Source organism: Scomber japonicus, chromosome 1 (genome assembly GCF_027409825.1).
Source record: "Scomber japonicus isolate fScoJap1 chromosome 1, fScoJap1.pri, whole genome shotgun sequence".
Taxonomy (NCBI): Eukaryota; Metazoa; Chordata; class Actinopteri; order Scombriformes; family Scombridae; genus Scomber; species Scomber japonicus.
Window position 1 is genome coordinate 17472973 of NC_070578.1, and position 20749 is coordinate 17493721.

A 20749-nucleotide genomic window follows, 5' to 3' on the forward strand; every position below is an offset into this window, starting at 1 on the left:
GGATGAGGGTGAAATCAACACATGCATGCATAGATAACAACCCAGGATATAAGATTGCTGTTATTTTCTGTTAATATCCTATTATTTGGGAACATGTTTTTGTGACGTATATGGAAATATTATATTTTTTCTTTTTGCGTGGAAAGCAATATTATGAGCTCTGTTTTTAACTCTGTTTTTAAAAACACACACAACTCGCTCATGGCTGGACGATAACACGCTCTGGGTTCTCTTGGTTTTGCCTGGTAAAGTTGATATCAGCCATTGAAGTCCCGTCTGAGAGGAGCTGTAGGTCGGTGTTATGTTATCATGCCAACCGGGGTCACCTTTCCTCATTTAACCTCTGCTTTGGAGGTTTGTTGTGTTTACTTGTGAGAGTATTGTTTGTGTAGGTTGGTCCCCGGCGAGTAGTGACTCCACTTCAGCCTCCTGCCGGTCGGATACTAGCGGCAGCTGACGGTGACAGCAGGGTGTTGTTAGCTGCTCACTGATAGGAGATAAACCGGGGGAGGACGGCTGTCTCGGTGAGATAAAAGACACAATAACGGTCAAAACTTGACAATGTAGTGACAACAAGCCCCACAGCGGCTCTGCGATGTTCACGGTGCGTTTATACAATCAGCTGGGGGACTGAAATGTTTTTCCGAATGGACTCAAGAAGAACAACATCCACACTTGAAAATCACTGAATACATTCGGTAAAAAATCTTTATTTTCTCTACTTTGTCAACTTTAGTTAATATCTCAAACAATGCGACTTTTAATCCGTATGTCACGGTGCACACACGGAGGGCATTTACACAGACTCAAACCACAGCCCGTGGTGTTATGGCTGGACCACCGCCGGACCCTCTCTCCCGCCCTCCGGAGGAAAAGACAGCCGACCGGGGTCAGGTGCTCAGCTCCTCTGACACCCGCTTTACGCCTCTCCTCACCCGGGCCCTTCACGTCCGTCCTGCCCTGCATAAGCCCACTCAGAGGTCTCTCTTCAGTCTGCTCCTTACATACCTCCAGCCCCGCAGACAGAGCACGGACAGTCTCACACACACCTGTTGCCTTTAAAAGCTCCTCAGCAGCTTCCACTCCTACTCCATCCGGATCAGTGAAGACCCAGACAGACCCAGACAGAGACCGCACGCCGACCAGCGTCCCCATGGACGATGTCAAGAGGATTTTGAAGCTCGCTTACCCAGAGAGAGGGAGACTGGCAGGTAAACTTGTGTACCAACATACTGACCCCCCTTCTTTCTGTATACCTGCTCCCACCACACTCAATAGGTTTATCCAAACACACAGCTCATCTCCAGAGGGACCAGTCTCTAGTATTAACAGAAAGAAAGCCATCAAAATATTAAATGTTTATTGGTTAAAAACTTATTTGCACCATTTCAAGCACAATTTGCCATTTTAAAAAAAGAGTATTTGATTTTGAATTGTAAAGTTGCCCTTTTCAATTCAATAAACATTTTGGAAGATTTAGTTTGGGGTGACTCCATTTTTTCCATTCGCAGCTCTGTTATCTATCTTGCACCTCGCCTAAATATAGGAGGGGACATGCTCGCAATGACCTTTATGCAGCATCATTTCCCAGTATAACACAGAGAGATGATTTTGATTTAGTGCACACAGGAAAAAGAATGAGCTAAATCTGATCGTTACTGTCAGTTTCATATGTTATAATAGTAGTTGTTCCTGTTTTGTGAGCAGCTTTTGTTTGCGTTTTCTGTCAAAGCCAGACAAAGGATGAAATGAAAGTGTGAATTTAAGAGAAATGTAGACTGGAGGATGTAGTCTTGACACCTCTCAGGTCTTCCCTCAGCTCCCTCAGCTCCCTCATCTGTCTAACTGACAGGTGGATAGCTGTGCTGCTTCTCTCAGCTGTTTCTAATGTTCTTTTTGGGACAGTTTTGTTAATGTGTTTTTTTACTGAAGTAATTAGAGTTTGCTGGTACACTTTTTCCAGTGAGACTTCCTTTTAGAAATTCCAGTCCTGGTGTGTTCAATCATGTTATCATTGTATTGATTTAAAATGTTTTTTTTTTCTTATCTTTTCCTTCCTCCACCCAAGCTGCTCTGGGCTTCCTAACTGTCTCCAGTGCAGTAACCATGTCAGCTCCATTTTTCCTGGGTAGAGTTATTGACACCATTTACACCACTGGGGCAGACACAGAGACCATGACAGCCTCCCTAACATCGCTGTGTATCATGCTGTCCGGGGTGTTCCTGTGCGGCGGGGCAGCCAATGCTGCGAGAGTCTACCTCATGCAAATCTCAGGTGAGACCAGGAGGGAGATTTACTCTACAGGAGTGCATTAAGTAACACCAACACCCAAAAAAGCAACACAAGACAATCAACTAATGCCCTGTTTTGTCTCCCTTCAGGCCAGCAGATTGTTCGTAATCTCCGTACTTCCGTCTTCTCCTCCATCCTCAACCAGGAAGTGGCGTTTTTTGACAGGAATAGGACTGGCGAGCTTATCAACCGGCTCTCTGCTGATACAGCCGTGGTGGGCCGCTCAGTCACTGACAATCTGTCAGATGGCCTGAGAGCTGTTGCCCAGGCAGCTGCTGGTGTTAGTATGATGGTGAGTAGATCAGCTGTGATCAGTCAGGGCAGTATTAAGAGAAATCAACAGGCATCCTTTATTATGCATTTCAAACTTGAAATGATTGTTACAATATTAAACTACTGATAAAAATGGAATATATTGAACTTCAAGATTATTATCATGAATTAAATACGCACTAAATGTTCTGTGTTAGCCTGTGACTAATTTGATGATGACCTAAATGAATGATGTCAGTCTTTTATGAACAAGGAAGTGTGTAAAATGTGCTCTTAACCTCAAATGTCAGTCGTAAAAGTCCCAATTCATAAAACTTGGAGTCAGTTGACAACAGAGTAAAATGTGTGTGTGGTGTTGTGCAGTAATAAGGAAGCAGTTCTTTAGTCTGCATCTTTCTGTATTGTGCTGCCAGTTTACGAGCTGAGGGTTTCCCTGAACTTTTCGTAAACTGAACTGTAAAAGTGTTGGGAAACAGGTTTACGGAAAGACTTTATCAACACAAGGAAGTGAATAGATTCAGCTGAAAGCCCGCCACACCTCGACCACACTAATTAGAGGGACTAAGCATTGTGTGTGTGTGTGTGTCTGTGTCTGTGTGTGTGTGTCTGTGTGTCTGTGTGTCCTGTCACTTAAGCAAACCAAATCCACTGTCAGCAAATGACCTGTTGCAAAAGAAAGTCCACTTACAGCTCTGATCAACAGGTTGCTCAACCTTTATTACCTTTTATGTTTAGTAGCATTCATGGACTGCACATTTGTTGACCGACAGTTTCGATGGCTGATGCTTTTTCTTAACAAAATAGGAATTTCTCTAGTTTCATCTTTGACAGCGACAAGGGAAAAAATGTGAAAACACAATGCGTACTTATCACAAACCATGTGTTTTCCTTACAAGGAAGTCAAATGATTTCCTGGTGTGATAAAGATTCAAGCAAGTGATTGACAGTAATTGCTGTAATTACTTGTCAGGGCCATTTGGTGGGAATTTCAGTTTTATGTTGTCCAGTTTGTTTTATCCCATCTCTTTTTTTTTGTCCATTAACTCTACTGCTTTTTCTTCTCTCTCGTCCTCTTCTAGTTCTACGTCTCCCCCACTCTAGCAAGCTTCGTGTTGCTAATTGTGCCTCCTGTAGCTGGTCTTGCTGTAGTCTACGGTAGATATTTGCGCTCCATCTCCAAACACACTCAGGACGCGCTGGCACAAGCCACACAGGTACAGTAGACATAAACACACCGAGTAAAGAGCTGAGAAGAGTGGGTGGGTTGGGTACGGGCAGGAGTTTAACACTGTTAGGATAATGTTTTGTGTTATGATTCAAATTTCAGCTGTTGGTAGTTGTTCAACAGCGGGGATTAATGAGTAGGTGTTTGAGGATGTGGTAAAAAGCAAGGAAGTTGTGACAAAATAGGATTGCAAAGTAACTGAGTCCACAAAGCCAGTCTATTAGATAACATTGCCTTTTAGATGATTTAGCTTTACACTGAAAACAGGAGTATCTGATGAAATTGCTGCATTGGCTGATAAAGTAAATGTTCTGGATTGATCATCAAAATTTCAGGCCTGATAACATTGTTTGTGTGTGACTGTGTGAACAGTTGGCAGAGGAGCGGATCAGCAACATGCGGACAGTGCGGGCTTTTGGTAAAGAGCTGTCAGAGGTCAACTCGTACACACAGAAAGCAGATCAAGTCCTCAGCTTGGCCAGGAAGGAAGCTGTATTACGAGCTGGCTTCTTTGGAGTGGTGAGTGTGTGTGCGTACGTGCGGGCTGTCACTGTCACTTATGCATAGCAAACTCACTGTTAGCAAATGACCTGTTGCACAAAGGCTTCTTCTTTAGCCTTTTGTTTGAGGGTTGTCACAATACCACCATACCTAACATGTTTGTATATGACAGATGTTTCACCATAAAAAGTGTTATCCAATCCCCCACTGAAAACCAGACTTCTACACTTAGTTTAACATCTATGTGTGTTTTTCATTTTAATTTATTGCTAAGGTAGGAAAACATTAGTCTTTTATTAACTATGTCCATAACTGTGAACAAACTATTAAAAACATTTCAGTCTAATGTAGGTCATCAGCACCATAAACGGCAGCTTGTAAATCTACCATAAAATTGAATCACCTATCTAACCCAGTGTCAACAAAAAACATATGCTGCATGACATGTTAATCAGTCAGTGCAGGGGTTTGCCAGCTAGCTGTATCTAATTAACTGACAAATCAATGTGTAGTTCTCAACTAATTACTGATAACTGATTTAAAACATTTTTCTCTTTCTGGCCTCAATATTGTACTGCTGGTGTCAGTGTGTGAAATCTACGCCATGCAACACAAACTGATAGCATGAGATACTGGTGACTAGACTGCCCAGCTAGCTTGTCCAGCTGATGCCCATATAGGCTGTAATCATTTTAATCAGTGCTGTGTCAGGAAGTAACATACATTAATGCCAGATGTTATAATCAAATAACTGTGTGTGTGTGTTTCAGACTGGTCTCAGTGGTAACATCATGATCCTGTCAGTGCTTTACAAAGGAGGCCTTCTGATGGCCAACCAGCACATGACTGTGGGAGAGCTCTCATCGTTCCTCATGTACACCTTCTGGGTGGGCATCAGTGTCGCAGGTAATACACTCTCACACATAGATTATTGCACACTTTCCTATTTTATGAACTTCCTTATCCATGCTGTTAATGTCTGAGTTTGGTGTGCTGGTCATGTGGTGACTAAAATCTCTTTCTGTGTGATGTGCAGGTCTGAGTTCATTCTACTCTGAGCTGATGAAGGGTTTTGGTGCAGGAGCCAGACTGTGGCAGCTGATAGACAGAAAGCCTGAGTTTCCTCAAAATGGTCAGTATTTACACACACAGGCAGGAGACGTGTGTGTATATAACTTAAGTGTTTAGAAAACAATAATATTTTGAATATTAATATGGCATAATTGTAAAAAGTGTCCGGTGGGGCATTTTACATCTATATTTTGTCTATAACTAGATGTAAAATATATATTCACTGTCAGTAGTTTAATCTGTAACTGTATATAAACAACTTTCTTAGGTTTACTGCTTGCTTGAAAAATGTGAAGCTTGTATCTATTATTGCAAAACACAGAAGTTGGTATCAAACCATATTTGTTGGCGTTTCTTTCAAAGTCAGACAAATATGAAATGAAAGGATGAATTCAAATGACACATAGCCTGTAGGATGTAGTCTAACACTTCTCAGGTCTTCCCTTAGAAGTCCCAAACATCTCTTTTCTTTATATTGTGCCTATATTGTTCTACTCATTAAATAACCATCATGTACAGTTCACATTTTATTATGTAATGACATTTGTGTTCCACACAGACAATATGTTTTTTTGCCTCATATCCTTCTCTGTTTTATTCCTTTCTCCTCTTGTTTTATTACTGCATTAAATCAATCAAATGTGTCAGATTAAACTAAATAATTGACCTGTTCCTCCACAGAGGGTCTAATTCTTCCTTCAGACCAGCTGAAGGGCCAGTTGGAGTTCTGCGATGTCTCCTTTGCCTACCCGACCCGTAAGGAGGCTCCCATCTTCCAGGATCTCAGTCTGCTGGTCCCCGCTGGCACAATCATGGCTGTTGTGGGATCCAGCGGTTCTGGAAAATCCACTCTGGTGTCACTGCTGCTCAGGCTGTATGACGCAGATGCTGGTGAGAGCGGGCTTGTTCCATCTCCTCCCTCAACCATAATCTGGTAGTAAAAAGTACAAGTCTATGTCAGGTGGTGGTTTTAACTCTATAATATCTCTTCTCCAGGTGTCATTACTGTAGATGGCCATGACATCAGAGATCTAAATCCCTATTGGCTCAGAAATCACATCGGGACTGTCAGCCAGGTAAGAAAAGCATTTACCACCATTTCCTACAGTTTTATTGTTATAGTATTTATAGGATTTCAACTATTTAGTAGTAAGAAGAAAGTTTTGAATTCCCATTTGGATAGTTAGATAGATAGTATTTCTTTCTCACACGGTCCCTCTCCTCCTCTCACCTCTCTCCCAGGAGCCGGTTCTGTTCTCATGCTCTATTAGAGACAACATAGCGTATGGTGCCGTCGATCGAGACGCTGTGACCACAGAGGACATCTACAGGGCAGCCAGAGTGGCCAACGCCTATGATTTCATCCAGGCTTTTCCTCATGGCTTTGACACTGTGGTGGGAGAGAAAGGAGTGCTGTTGTCAGGTGAGTGACAGAGGCAGAGACAGCATTCCTGTACCTCTAACAGTCTGCTTTCCTCCATTTCTAACAGGCTTGACAGTACAGATGATAGGTTTCTTGTATGAGCCGTCGATGCATTACATACATTTTCATCTGGTTTTCACTTTCACATGGTTGTAATTACATATCCAGTTTTGGAAATGATTATTGTGTATTCCTTTTAAAGTTACCATATCAAAATGTATTACTTGATCAAATTTAGTTTCACATTTTAGAAAGCTGACATATTTCGGCGGCTGTGGCTCAGGAGGTAGAGCAGTCGTCCACCAATTAGAAGATTGGCAGTTTCGATTCCCGGCTCCTCCAAACCATATGTCGATGTGTCCTTTGGCAAGACACTTAACCCGTTGCTCCCGTTGCTGTGCCAACGGTGTGTGAATGTGTATGAATGGTTAGTTTCCGTCTGATGATCATCATCATCAGTGTATGAATGTGTGTGAATGGGTGAATGAGACGTAGTGTAAAAGCACTTTGAGTGGTCATAACGACTAGAAAAGAAATATATAAGTACGGTCCATTTACCATTTACCATGTTGCCTACTGTTTCTAAATCTTCTTTTTTTAAACATTTTTTTATTGATTTTTCAAAACGCGCACATACGTAAACATAAAAAACCCACAAGAAAAATTACAAAAAAATAGACAAGACAAACCAAAAAGGGGAAAAAGAAGAAAAAATAATGACAGCGCTGTGTTTTTCATTTTTTGCCTCTTTGTAGAATTATGGTTAATTATCTTTTATATTCAGAACAAGAAAAACTGTAAAAACCTTTCTGTTAAATACCTGACCCTGTAAATAACTGGAGACACAATTTTAGATATTTAATCGTAGCCTTTATTTTTCTGTTTAACCTGTGTGTTTGTTTCTCAGGTGGTCAGAAGCAGAGGATAGCCATAGCCAGAGCTCTGCTAAAGGTAAGTACAGCAGCACCAGTGTTTTTACAACATGCAGAGAAAACATAACCTGTCACCAGCAGACAACACTTGTCATTCATGCATGTTCCCGTCATTTCTCATTGTCTGTCACCATTAGCATTTTAATTATACTGTTCACTAAAACACACTATTTCTGCTGTCTGTCCTCAGAATCCTAAGATCCTGCTTTTAGACGAGGCTACAAGGTGAGAGAAACAATGACACAATTCTTTATCAAGAATAGTCGTAGAAATACTTTCACTGTCTGTATCCGCTTAGAAACTGTTTTGCATGCGGTTTCTTTAGAAATGCACTCTTGAGTACTTTGTAAAAGAAAGCTTAAACAACCTTTAAAAATCAACCCCATCTTTCCTCAGCGCGTTAGATTCTGAGAATGAGTTTCTAGTCCAGGAGGCCTTGGAGCGCCTGATGGAAGGTAAATAAATCTCTTTTCTTTATCTCTTTTAAATTACACTCACATAAATATAATAGAGCTGAAATTAATTTCCACTTTTTCAGTTTGATTATTTCCTGCCCTTCTCATACAATCAACAGGGAGGACCGTATTGATCATCGCTCACCGTCTTTCCACCATCCAAAACGCAAACGCTGTCGCCGTGCTGGATCAGTGTCGTGTAGCAGAGTGCGGCCAGCACACAGAGCTGCTAGGCAACAGGCAGGGACTGTTCAGAAAACTGATGGAAAAACAGGCTTTTCTGCATGAGGAACAGAAACAGGCCCTGCGCTGAGAGGAGACGTGTGGATAAAAAAAGATAGAGTGAATAAGAGGTGAGATTAATAGTGAGTTTTTCCCCAGAAGGGGTTGAAATGCCCCCCATGCTGAGAGACAGCAGGGGTGGGGATATAGGAACAAAACTTTTTTTTTTCCTAGAATGACAGATGGATAAAAGCTGAAGCACTGGAGAGAGGGGAGATGGGATTTTCTTAAATGCTGCAAGTGTCCTTTCACTACTGACAGGACTATGTAGAATAACAATAAGACACACAGAGACATCTACAGTGAAGTCCTAAAAACTGAAATATGCCTCAGTTTGCTAGAGATGTTTTTTTTTAAAATAATATGTAACTATACGCTGAGGGAGGAATTCAGACACAGACACTCGTCACACTGGAAACACATGGCCAACATGTGACTTTTGTTACTGTCACTGCCACAGTTTGGGGGAAAAGCCCAAATTATATAAATGTGACAATATCAGTCTGGTGCAAATCATAAATCTCTTTCACTCTCTGTCACTGTAGGATTTTCATAACTAAACCAAAAACACTCTGGTGTGGCATGTTGAGCACTGTTAAATGTGTATTTGTGTTTATGTATTAGGGTTTTTTACTTGAAGCTCACAGTCTTTTACTGTCATGTAAGAGTTTAAACAAGCCAAATGAAGCAACTAAACATGGTGTTTATACTGTGGGCCGAACACTATTCTGACGTAGATTAATGGCACAGCTGAGGTGCTAGTGCTACACATGTAAAAAAAAACAAAACAAGAGACATGGTTCTAGTGAGTCATATTTACATTGGGATTGGTTGGCTAGTACATTTAGACTCAGTCTCTCTTCAGTTTTTCTTTGCTGAAATTTAATTGACAGTCCTGAAACTGCATCTCATACTCTGGTGAAACAACAGTGTGCACTGTGCACTGTTACTTAGGAAAGTTGTTTCAGGCTCCATAAGCAGCCTCCTTCCTGGAAGAGGAGGAGGAGGGTACAGAAGAGATGTCATTAGAGCAGAGGTGGTGGTATGTCATGTGCTTGTCATGTTCACTCCTCTAGTCCAAAGTCAAAATTCTTTAATCGTTTTATCTTCTGTCCAAAAGGTTGACCAGCACAAATCTGAATGTAATCTTTCCTGTACAGTGTTCGACACTGACTGAGACTGTGACATAACTGCACCTCCATGCTGGTGTTTACAGGATGTGTACCTAGCCAGCATTAAATTCCATATAAACAGCTCTGAAATTTCATAGATGTTAGCCACAGTGCTGTTGAGCCAGGTAAACATTTTAACTGGCTTCAAGAGGCCGACTAAGAAGTCAAAATTCAGCTCTGTAAATATTTAGCTTGTAAATGCCCACTTCACCTCTCAGGTGGAGTGTAGACAGGAGGATTTTTTCTTGTTTTACAAACATGTAAATGCTCTTAATCTGAATTTCCCACAGCTGCTAAATATTGGGTTGTTTCTGGCACTGCAACTGGAAATTTAGCCACATGTTGATGCTGAGTTTTCTTCTATGAACCAAAAATTAAAGGAATTCAAGGACAAACATTTTTTGGTCATTGAGGCTGAGATTTTTATGACGCAGCTTGACACAATTTTGAGACCGCATTTAACAAATGATGGACTTTTCAGCTTTTATGGTCCTCTTCTGAGTGAAGTCAATGTGTCAGAATAGTTTGTTTCTGAAGGCTCATTACACATATTTAGATGGTATGTTGGAGGCGCATCAATTAACTCAAATACTTGCAGAAATATTACACCATAAAATCGGATGAACGTCATATATTCAACAGTTTTGTTCCCATAACATTTATCTTATACAACCATGTGATTAAGGGGATCAAGCTGCAAACTTGCAGGTTAATACTAAGGGTGACATTTATGTGTTGTATTTATAAACTTGAATCATCATGACTGTCAGTTTTCATCAACTATTTGAAGGCAGTTATACATGGAAAACTCTCAAAACAGTGTTGATAGGATTTTAGTGTCAAGATTAACCAATACAGCACCAATCATCCTTAATTGACCAATGCTGTAGAATCATAATGGTGTCAGTATACCATAGTCATCACTGGTCTCTGGTTGTATATACAGTAAATATATATATATTTATTACAGTGTATAAACTATATGTCAGCAGAATTAATCCTCTGCTCTCTCTATCAGTTTATATGTAAGATTATTTACAAGATGATTTATTATTGAGAGTTTGCCATTTTTTTTCTGTTTTCCATATTTCTTGTTATTTCACCTAAAGGGCAACTAGTTTTTTTTTACTTGAATCACAAAAGACTTTTATGGATTTTTCCAGACATGTGTGTTGGTGTGTGTGTTCAGTTTCCTCCCCAAAGACATTGGTAATTTTACCAAATAATGTCCATAAAAATGTGTCTATAAAGATGAATCTGCCCCCTTGACTCACCTCTCACTCCGGACTAAAGTTAACTCTGAAGGTGTTTGAAAGCTCGTCAGATGATGATGAATCTGTGTCAGACTGTCGGGGACTACTTTTTTGTCAGTTTTTTTTAAGTGTATGTTATGAGTCCTAAATAATATATAATACTAAAATGATGTATAATAGATTTTTAACCATATTTTTGTTTGCTAAATTATTGTACAATGTAAAATGTAAAAGAATAAAATGAAATAGGTTTTATTTGTCTGAAGATGGCTTTGATGGTTCATTCTGCTTACATACAACAATACATCCATTTTTTTTAAATGATAGACCTAACTTTAATCTAAATCACATTTATTCATTCACTTTTACATTCACTGTTGTAGTGTTTTTTTGTTTGCTGTCTCATAAGAAACCCTGTGTGTCCATGCAGTGGTTTGGGCTATCGGTAGGTGGCGCTGCTGTGTCATACTCTGAGCAGCCGGGCTCAGTACTCACAGCTCACTCACTGCAGATTGGTGGGATCAATGTACATTCAGTCCATCATACCAAAATAATACCTCATGGTGATGATATGAGTAATGTGTAGTCAGCTGTTGGGAGGTTGTGTTGAATGTTGACAGTGTGGTGAGCTTCTCATGCCTGAAGCTGAACTGTGCCAGCAGAGGGGACAGTGTGCAGTGTGAGTCCTTTACTGGCACACAGACAAGATGAATGCAAGTGATACTGTTTTATCCTCTCTTGGAGGTGCTTGTGTCACACATTTAATAGTCTATTGAGCTCAATCAAGTGTACATTCACTAGTTCAGATACTTAAAATAATATTCCACTTCATATTTTGGTGTGAGACAAAAAAAAAAAAAATCAGGTCAGACACAGGCATAAGAGGCAGGGCCATGCTGTAAAATACAGCTCAGTTAGAAATATTTAATGAATAATACGGCTTCTGTGGAGAGTTTTATCTCTGTCTGTGATCATCAAGCTAGCAGCTGGCTCATGTAGCTGAACAAGTGTTGCTCGGCTCTGCGTGGGTTTCCAATTCCAGCTCCATGTGCTGCAGCTCCCCTCACTTTCATCTGTGTGCACCCGCTGCTATTTGAGGAACTACTAGAAATGAGGTTGTGAGCTTTCATTACAGTATTACAGAATATATTTGTGAATATATAAAAATCACTTGAAAAATCACTTGAAAACATTATGCAAAGTATTCATTTTTCCTCATTAAACTGTCTGGGACCTATAATGTGCAGTTAGTTTCCTGGCCCAAAGTGCATTAAGTTCAAACTGTACAGGACCATGCTGCATTTTAGTTCAGTACAATCATGCCTCCATGGATGGAAACCATGCAGAGGAATTCAGAACTCCTCTAAGAAAATTAGGTTGAAAAGACAACCCACCACAACACGAAAAAGAGGCACATCAGAGGTGCAACAACAGATTTCATCTATGATTTGTATGTAAACGTACTTGCTCGTCTAGGATCATGCTCCCACCTTTGCCTCTCTGCAGTGTGACAGTACTCTGAAAAGGAAGACCTCCACTACAAATCAAAAGGAAAATGTCATTTTTCTTTAGCATATGGACAAATCTAACTAAGGCAGTGTCACCCATTTCAGTGCTCTATTTGATGTTGGTCTTCATTAAGAGGGTGCCGACTCAGCCAGGATCTTCTGATCTGTGCTGAAACATCAGTCATTCATTAAATACCAGATGAGTACAGAATTTGTGCTATTTGTTACACCTGTCCATTTCCAATATCCTCAGTATCAATAAGATCATCACTGCATCACAACTATGATAGAAAACGCATTCAAATCTACAACAAGAGGTCCTGTCTGTTGGCTCTGTGAGAACAAGCCTGCTGCACACTATACCACACTTCAAAAGGCAGGACTGGTTCCAGCAAGGCTTGTGCTATTCTTACACTTATTCTGACACTCTCACCCACTGCGCTCTCAGGAGAGATCTAGCTGAAAGACATCTAACTGAAAAGGTATCGACGTAAACAGCTGCCTGTTCCACAACAACTTACAATAAAAAAAAATTAAAAATCCACCTCTCTGTAAATTATACTGGCTAAAATTATCACATTTAATTCATCTTCACTGCAGCAGTTACATCACAAAAAACTAAAAGATACTAAAAGTTAATCTCCTCGTCCAGATTCTCTGCCTCTCCTTCAGCTGCCTGGTTACATACCTTCTGACAGACTTATTTTTCCTGCCACCTGCTACACACGCCCTTTCACCTCCCTCTCTGTCTCTCTCTCTCTCTCTCTCCTACCCCTTCCCCTCTTTCTCCCTCTGACTCTCCTCCCCCTCAGCCCCTCTGACCTCCCCTCACCTCCTCCCCCACCCTCTCCCTCTCCTCCCTCTCTGTCACTCCCCGTCACTCCCCGTCACTCCCCGACAACTGCCAGTCCATTTACATTTTAGGCGTTTCACTGGCCCTCTGATCCAAAATGGCTCACAACAAGTGCATAAAAGTAGCTCAACCTTGCTGTGCTGCCCCCTCACCCCCATACCCCCTCCCACAACGCACACACATACACACACACACACCTGCTCATGCACACCCATGAAGGTGTCTACATGCAGCCCTTCCCATTTTTACTCACGCTCCTTCTAAGACATTGAAATGTTCCTCCCTCCCTCTTCTTACTCTGTTTTCCTGGAATATTAATGAACAATGCAGCGCTGACGTTGCATTTCAGCAAAGTACAAACTGAACATTTCTGTTTGAGTAGCTGATTAGGCGAGGGGCCGTAACATTTTTCTTCCAGTTGTCCCTTTCTATAAATTGGTGTTTACTCAGGCAATGAATGTGTCACACCCCACCACTTAGAATCCATTCTGTAGATTTCTGTTGCTGCTATAATGAGAACCCAGGTCATGAAAGGCTATACGTTACCATCTCCCTCCACCCCCCACATGAATCCAGCTTTGAGGATATAACATGAGGCCTCAATATGGTGTGTGTACCAAGAATTATGTTTTATTTATTATTTGTTTGTTTGCATTCCTTCTTGTAGAACATATAGAAAGCTGTTTGGGACCTAAAGGTGGTGACAAACACATATAATTCATGTCTTGAGAAAAAATTCCACATGCTAATTGATTTTTTTTATTATCTTCTACTTTGTCTTTGTAATATTAGTTGCTCTCATCATGGATCGAGCACTTACTCACTGTCAGTTCTAATGGGGGGGGGGGGATTTGTTTCTCCTGTAACGCTGCTCCTTTAACTCTATAATTTTTCATTTCAATTCAAAAATCTGTCTTTTTCTCTACACTTCCCTCTGTTCCTCTACCATCACTCACAGTTTATTTTAACCTTCTTTGGGCCCACTCTTGCACTCTTTCTGGCCTTTCATGTCACGCAGCACATGCTATAACATACATGCATGCAGGTATACACACACACACACTATATTTCTTGCTCCCTTTCCCACCCCTGCATGCACACAGGCGGCAGCTCCCCTCCTCCATTAGAGTTATAATTAATCCAACTGCTCCAGTGACAGTGCAGAGTAGCCCCTGCAGATAAGGTTTCAGGTGTTGGCTGTTTCAGAGATCTATGAGCATATCAGGCCATGTGGTCTGCAGGACAGTAGATTTTCTATGAAATTGTCATTGTATATATTTAAAAATATATGCTGTTCAATTGAGAAAAGCGATTTCCAGTATGTAGTCACTTAATGTTGAAGAAGAAGACATTCCCATTATCTTTCATGTACGCACCAATCATCTTAGTAATTTTTTAAATTATAACAACTTATTATGGTGAAAGATGCATTTAAAATATATATTTGGTTTTTAAAATGATAAATCTATAGATTTTTAGTATAGGTACAGATTTATGGTCTACAGGGAGAAGGTCTGCTGCCCTCCAGATTTTTCTATGCAATTTTATGCAACTCAGGGTCACTTGTCTACAGCATTTAATTCAATCAATTACAAATAATCTGCAGTCCAATAATCTTACTGGAATTTGAAGGAACTGGAAGTTCATATATTTAATGATTTATATGCAGATTTTCCTCCCTACACTTTAGTGTAGTGATTTTGTGTTATCTTGTATTGATCACTATAAGGTAATTGAACTCTTGATTGGCACGTTATAGCTGCTGCTCCTCCCTGGTTGACCTGCAAGTCAGGAGTTTAGGGCTTGGCTCTCACTGTAGCCTAAATCTGTTCAGATGAGGGAAGCATTTTCCCATTTTAAGGCTGGATGAGGCCTATAGCAGCAAATCTATAACCCTGCTTGGTAGCAACTGGCGTCTCCCCTAGAAACCCCCCAGTGGCCGGCGCGCTCCTTATACGGCCCTCTAGGTGGGACCGCGAGGCTCCATGGGAGGTCAAAGCGACAGTTCCATATATGGCGCGCGCTCTCTCCTTGTCGGGGGCGCGCAGCGTCACTCCTGATCCTCCTCTGAAGCCTGACTGAGGGGGTCCCTCCTTCCCTTTGCGGGGCGCGCAGCACCCCCCACCCACTCCTCATCCTCGGCCTGTCAGCATCCTAATATGGCAGAGGGCCGGGATGGGGGCCAGTCCTAGGGTTTGTGAATGGTGGAGGTTGGGTATATAAGGTGGACGGGCAGCACAGAGGACCGTAGCTGGTTCAGCAGTAGCACTGGTTGGGTTGTTCTCTCCGAGCCGCAGACACTCTCCTAAGGTAAGAAATCCGCTAGGACTGACCTGCCTTGAAGCCTCACATCCAGGTTAGGAGACCAGACTCTAGGCCGTTATCTGAACATCACTGGAGCATCTAGGAGCAGAGGTCAGGCAGGACCGCCAGAGTCAGGCTGCCTATAGGACCAAAGATTACTGGAGGCAACATGCGAAACTCCACTGGAAGAGAGGCTAGACTGTAGGAGAGGCCTACAACTGAAGGAAAAAAGGAAAAGAAAACTTTAATAATAGTTTAGATCTCACATGGTGTCAAGGAGATAGGGGAAGACAGGAGAAACTCTAATCAGAACTTTCTCCAGGTCTGGAAATTGATAGTTAGGTGAAGCAGATGGAGTTTAGTGACTGTTAGAATAATCTGATTCAGCACCTTTACAGATCATAACACTGTAACACTGAATCCTGAAAATATATTGATGATGCAATTCGCATCCAGACTAATCAAAAACCAATTTACCTGAGAAAAATGAGAGCAAGAGAAAGCCATTAGATTTAACCGATTTAGCACCAATTAGATAATTTAACATTCTCTTATGGTTTAATCTTTCCAAATTAGAATAGCCTAATATCAAAAACAGATTTTAGTGGATTAGATTTAGCCGATTTAGCACCAATTAGATCATTTAACATTCGCATAGGCATAGGTTTAATCTTTCCAAATTAGAATAGCCTAATATCAAAAACAGATTTTAGTGGAAACTCACCAAGTTTAGATAGCTCTTTGAAGAACAACGGTACTTTAGTTCCTTATTGTTGACGTTTAATGTGATTTTATAGCTCTATTTAAGCAATACCATGCGTCATGGCTTGATGTCAGTGTGCCTTGGATAATCTACATTTAGCGCAAGACACTGACTTGATTATATTCATGCTCCAGTAAATGTTCAATTCAAGTCTTAACAATTAGGATACAGTGTTGATTTACTAGGAACAACAATGCGCAACATTTCTGTCACATACAGTATGTTTGACACTGTGGATTTGATGTAGTGACCTGAACTCTTCTTCCTCCCCTCTCTTGCGCTATAGAAGCCAACATGTGTGACGACGATGAAACTACCGCTCTTGTGTGCGACAATGGCTCCGGCCTTGTGAAGGCTGGCTTCGCCGGAGACGATGCCCCCAGGGCTGTGTTCCCCTCCATCGTCGGCCGCCCTCGTCACCAGGTAAACACCGGAGAAGGCAATACAATATCAAGAGAGAGTAATTGGAAATACTGAAAGTAGTTTATGGAATGCAATCATTCTAAGAATCACACATCAGCCAATTAATTATCCAATAAAGAGAAATACAAATTGACATAAAAACTATTTTTACTAAAATATTTTGGACATTCTTTCAGGCAGGTGTGCACTATTTTGGCAGATGCAGCCTACTGTAGTGATTGAGACATTTAACTTAAATAGTATAGTGTGAAATTTTAGCTGTTTTGAGCATTTACAAATTAGGTGATAAGTGGTGATAGGTGATAAATTAGGCGTGCTGTGATAGGGGCTGTATCTTGAGCCATGTAGTTTTGGCTCCTTTTACAATCAGCAATGTGGCCTTCGTCTCTTTGAGACAAAATTAGTCACAGATAAACTCACTGTCACACAATTGCTCTCTGTGACCCACGCTGTTATTTCACACATTTATGGCACGGTCACCATGCCGTTTGCTCCACACAGTAAAGACTTTAATCTGGCCAGAGGAAAGGTCATACTTTAGTTTGGATTATTTCACGTCCCCCTCTAACCTTTCCATTATCTCGTCCTCTCTTCCCCCTTCAGGGTGTCATGGTCGGTATGGGTCAGAAGGATTCCTACGTCGGCGACGAGGCTCAGAGCAAGAGAGGTATCCTGACTCTGAAGTACCCCATTGAGCACGGTATCATCACCAACTGGGATGACATGGAGAAGATCTGGCATCACACCTTCTACAACGAGCTGAGAGTCGCCCCCGAGGAGCACCCCACCCTGCTCACTGAGGCCCCTCTGAACCCCAAGGCTAACAGGGAGAAGATGACCCAGATCATGTTTGAGACCTTCAACGTCCCCGCCATGTATGTGGCCATCCAGGCTGTGCTGTCCCTGTACGCTTCCGGCCGTACCACCGGTAAGACTGACAACAACAAACAGCTGCTCCTCATGACATATGCAGCCTCACTAACACACACATAACACATAGAGACAGAGTGAAACTGATAAAGCTAATAGATAAAACTACAATACAACACATACTGTTAACAGCCATTAATGCGCCATTTCACTAGATGTAACAATTTTACGCATAACTTTTACGCACAGTCGTCTTGTCTTCCTTGAACGACTTATGTCCATTTTATGGCGCTTATTTTATCTGGATGTGTTTTTGTAATTATCTTTCCAGCACCCACTTTAGCCACACTTTTACACAGAAAACATGTATATTTTTTGGACTCCTTGTCGCCATTCCTGGACTTCACTAAATTCTTCATCTTGCCTCTCTCCAGGTATTGTGCTGGATGCTGGTGATGGTGTGACCCACAACGTCCCAGTCTATGAGGGTTACGCCCTGCCCCACGCCATCATGCGTCTGGATCTGGCTGGTCGCGATCTGACTGACTACCTGATGAAGATCCTGACTGAGCGTGGCTACTCTTTCGTGACCACCGGTGAGGAACTTAAAAAACAACAGAAAGAAAAAAGAAAACCATAGAGATAGAAATAGAAATTGAGATTTTTTATTTATGTATTATAATTTGATATACTACTTTATTTAGCTTCAATTTGGGCACATACTCTAACCAAATTTGACAGCATCTTAATTAACAACAGCAACGTGACCTAAGTACCACTTAATGACAGCCGAGTGCAAACACAAAGGCTGAATGAGAAATGTTTGCCCGTGTGTGTTTTAAAAAATATATAATAACACACCCACTGAAAATGATGTAGCTATAATAAGAAATTAGTTTCATAATTCGACATTTCTGTAGTACATGTGCTATTACGCACAAGGTTACTGAGGGAATTGCTGAGTTTCGGGGCTCCCCTGTTTGTCACTCTGAGTAAAATTCTTCAACTTGTCTCCCCACAGCTGAGCGTGAGATCGTGCGCGACATCAAGGAGAAGCTGTGCTATGTGGCTCTGGACTTCGAGAATGAGATGGCCACCGCTGCCTCCTCCTCCTCCCTGGAGAAGAGCTACGAGCTTCCCGACGGTCAGGTCATCACCATTGGTAACGAGAGGTTCCGTTGCCCTGAGACCCTCTTCCAGCCTTCCTTCATCGGTACGCCTGATCATCTTTTATTTATCTCAGAAACACAGAGTTTGTGCAAAGCTTGCGACTTGCCCTCATCTTACCACTTCTTCTTCTCACCTGCTCAGGTATGGAGTCTGCTGGTATCCATGAGACTGCCTACAACAGCATCATGAAGTGCGACATCGACATCCGTAAGGATCTGTACGCCAACAATGTCCTCTCCGGTGGTACCACCATGTACCCTGGTATTGCTGACCGCATGCAGAAGGAGATCACTGCTCTGGCCCCCAGCACCATGAAGATCAAGGTACATAAAAAACAAATATAAGAGCTAAATATCTTACAATGAATACCCAAGTGTAAACATTTTACGCATAAATGGGTCATTACACACATATTGAAGAAAAACATGTGATCAGTATTAGCCACTGGAAGTTTACTTACCCTCTTTCTCTCCTCCTCCAGATCATTGCTCCCCCCGAGAGGAAGTACTCCGTCTGGATCGGTGGCTCCATCCTGGCTTCCCTGTCCACCTTCCAGCAGATGTGGATCTCCAAGCAGGAGTACGACGAGGCAGGCCCCAGCATTGTCCACAGGAAGTGCTTCTAAATCCTCCATCTTCTACGCCTGCTTCTCCATCATCACCACCAGCTATCTGGAGATCAAGCAAGGAGGAGGATCAACCTCTGCGGCACAGCAACACTCTGCTGTCAATGGACTGTCTGTCTGCGCTGTTGACATTTATATGCATTTTTTTATCGTTATAAAATGTGCATATTTTTATGGCTGTCTGTTGTCTGTGTTGCACGGTGAAAGGCTGTGAAATACCACCACTGAACCATGCATCCACCCAAAAAACTTTAATAAAAAAAATAAGAACAACATGTTGCCCAACACATGTGAATGTAAGTGTATATACATAATGATAATTTATTAAAGTCCATTATTTGGTATTTTTGACCCCGGTCTGGTTTTTCTACTAGATGATAATGAGATAAGGTGACAAACAAAAGCATGAATGAAAATGCAAAAAACTGGAATGTGAATGATACCTAACATTTAAAAGGTACCATACAAAAATAATAATTTGCCTTTATATCCATACAAAACAATGTCACCAAAAATACTTAGAAATAGCAACAGGAACTGGGGAATATTGGGAAAAAAATAACCAAAATAATAAACTAAAATAAGGCCTTATAGAGCCCTAATTGACTGCACCGTCATACAACACACCCATATAATGACACAATACAGCTTCCCCATGAATCAATCAGATTATCTGATAGGGGGCTCCGCACATGGTTGGATGAGTGACAGGGTCTCTCACTGTCCCATCAGCCACTGCTGGGTGACAGAGGAGGTGAAAGGAGACGCCTTCAAACTTAGACAGTCGGAGTCTGACTTGCCAGGAATGTGCCCAGGCAGCAACAGCAGCTCCGCTTTTTAGACCGGGCGGATCAGTAGCATGGGTCACCCGACACCCCACTCTCAATCCTGTTGAGCTGCCTGCCCTGCACGACGCGCAGCCCCGGCCCCCAGACCATCTTTAGACAAAACTAGACCCCGTGTACAGTGGGGCATCTCACCAGCCATGCCTTATATGCATACAAGCTCACCAGGTTGTCTGGGTGTGGGTTTGAGTCTGAGCTAAAAGCACAAATGAGCGTAAAGGGCGCGCACCACCCTGTGCCCACATAATTTCCAACAACCCATTGACCTGTTATGTATGTTAGGCTAACACACATTATAATTGGCTTTCTTTGTATTGCTAAGACAATTTCGAGGAAAAAGTGCATAGCCTACATTTTGGAGCCAATAGTTGATAATTAAAGCAACACCTAGGCTAATTGAATAAGCAACAGGTCTGATAACACAATTAAACTCTTTCATGGAGCCAGTCAGTCAAAAAACAATGTAATTAATTGTCTTCTTTTCATTTTATTCCGACATCTGATAGAA

At 41.7% G+C, this 20749-nt stretch overlaps 2 protein-coding genes across 2 annotated transcripts; both read left to right on the forward strand.

Moving 5' to 3' along the window:
- The first annotated feature begins 344 nt into the window (after positions 1-344).
- abcb10 (ATP-binding cassette, sub-family B (MDR/TAP), member 10) lies at positions 345-8559 on the forward strand. Its single transcript, XM_053317051.1, has 14 exons — positions 345-1211; positions 2069-2275; positions 2383-2585; positions 3646-3780; positions 4164-4310; positions 5063-5198; positions 5329-5424; positions 6045-6254; positions 6360-6439; positions 6606-6786; positions 7694-7737; positions 7909-7943; positions 8115-8173; positions 8293-8559. Exons 1-14 carry the CDS (start codon positions 752-754, stop codon positions 8484-8486), a joined length of 2187 nt encoding a protein of 728 aa, XP_053173026.1. The 5' UTR covers positions 345-751; the 3' UTR covers positions 8487-8559.
- Positions 8560-15477: 6918 nt separating this feature from the next.
- On the forward strand, positions 15478-19747 carry acta1b (actin alpha 1, skeletal muscle b). The gene is made up of 7 exons (XM_053316952.1): positions 15478-15551; positions 16595-16731; positions 17335-17659; positions 18036-18197; positions 18623-18814; positions 18913-19094; positions 19253-19747. The coding sequence occupies exons 2-7, from the start codon at positions 16603-16605 to the stop codon at positions 19394-19396; spliced, it is 1134 nt and encodes a 377-aa protein (XP_053172927.1). The 5' UTR covers positions 15478-15551; positions 16595-16602; the 3' UTR covers positions 19397-19747.
- Positions 19748-20749: the final 1002 nt, after the last annotated feature.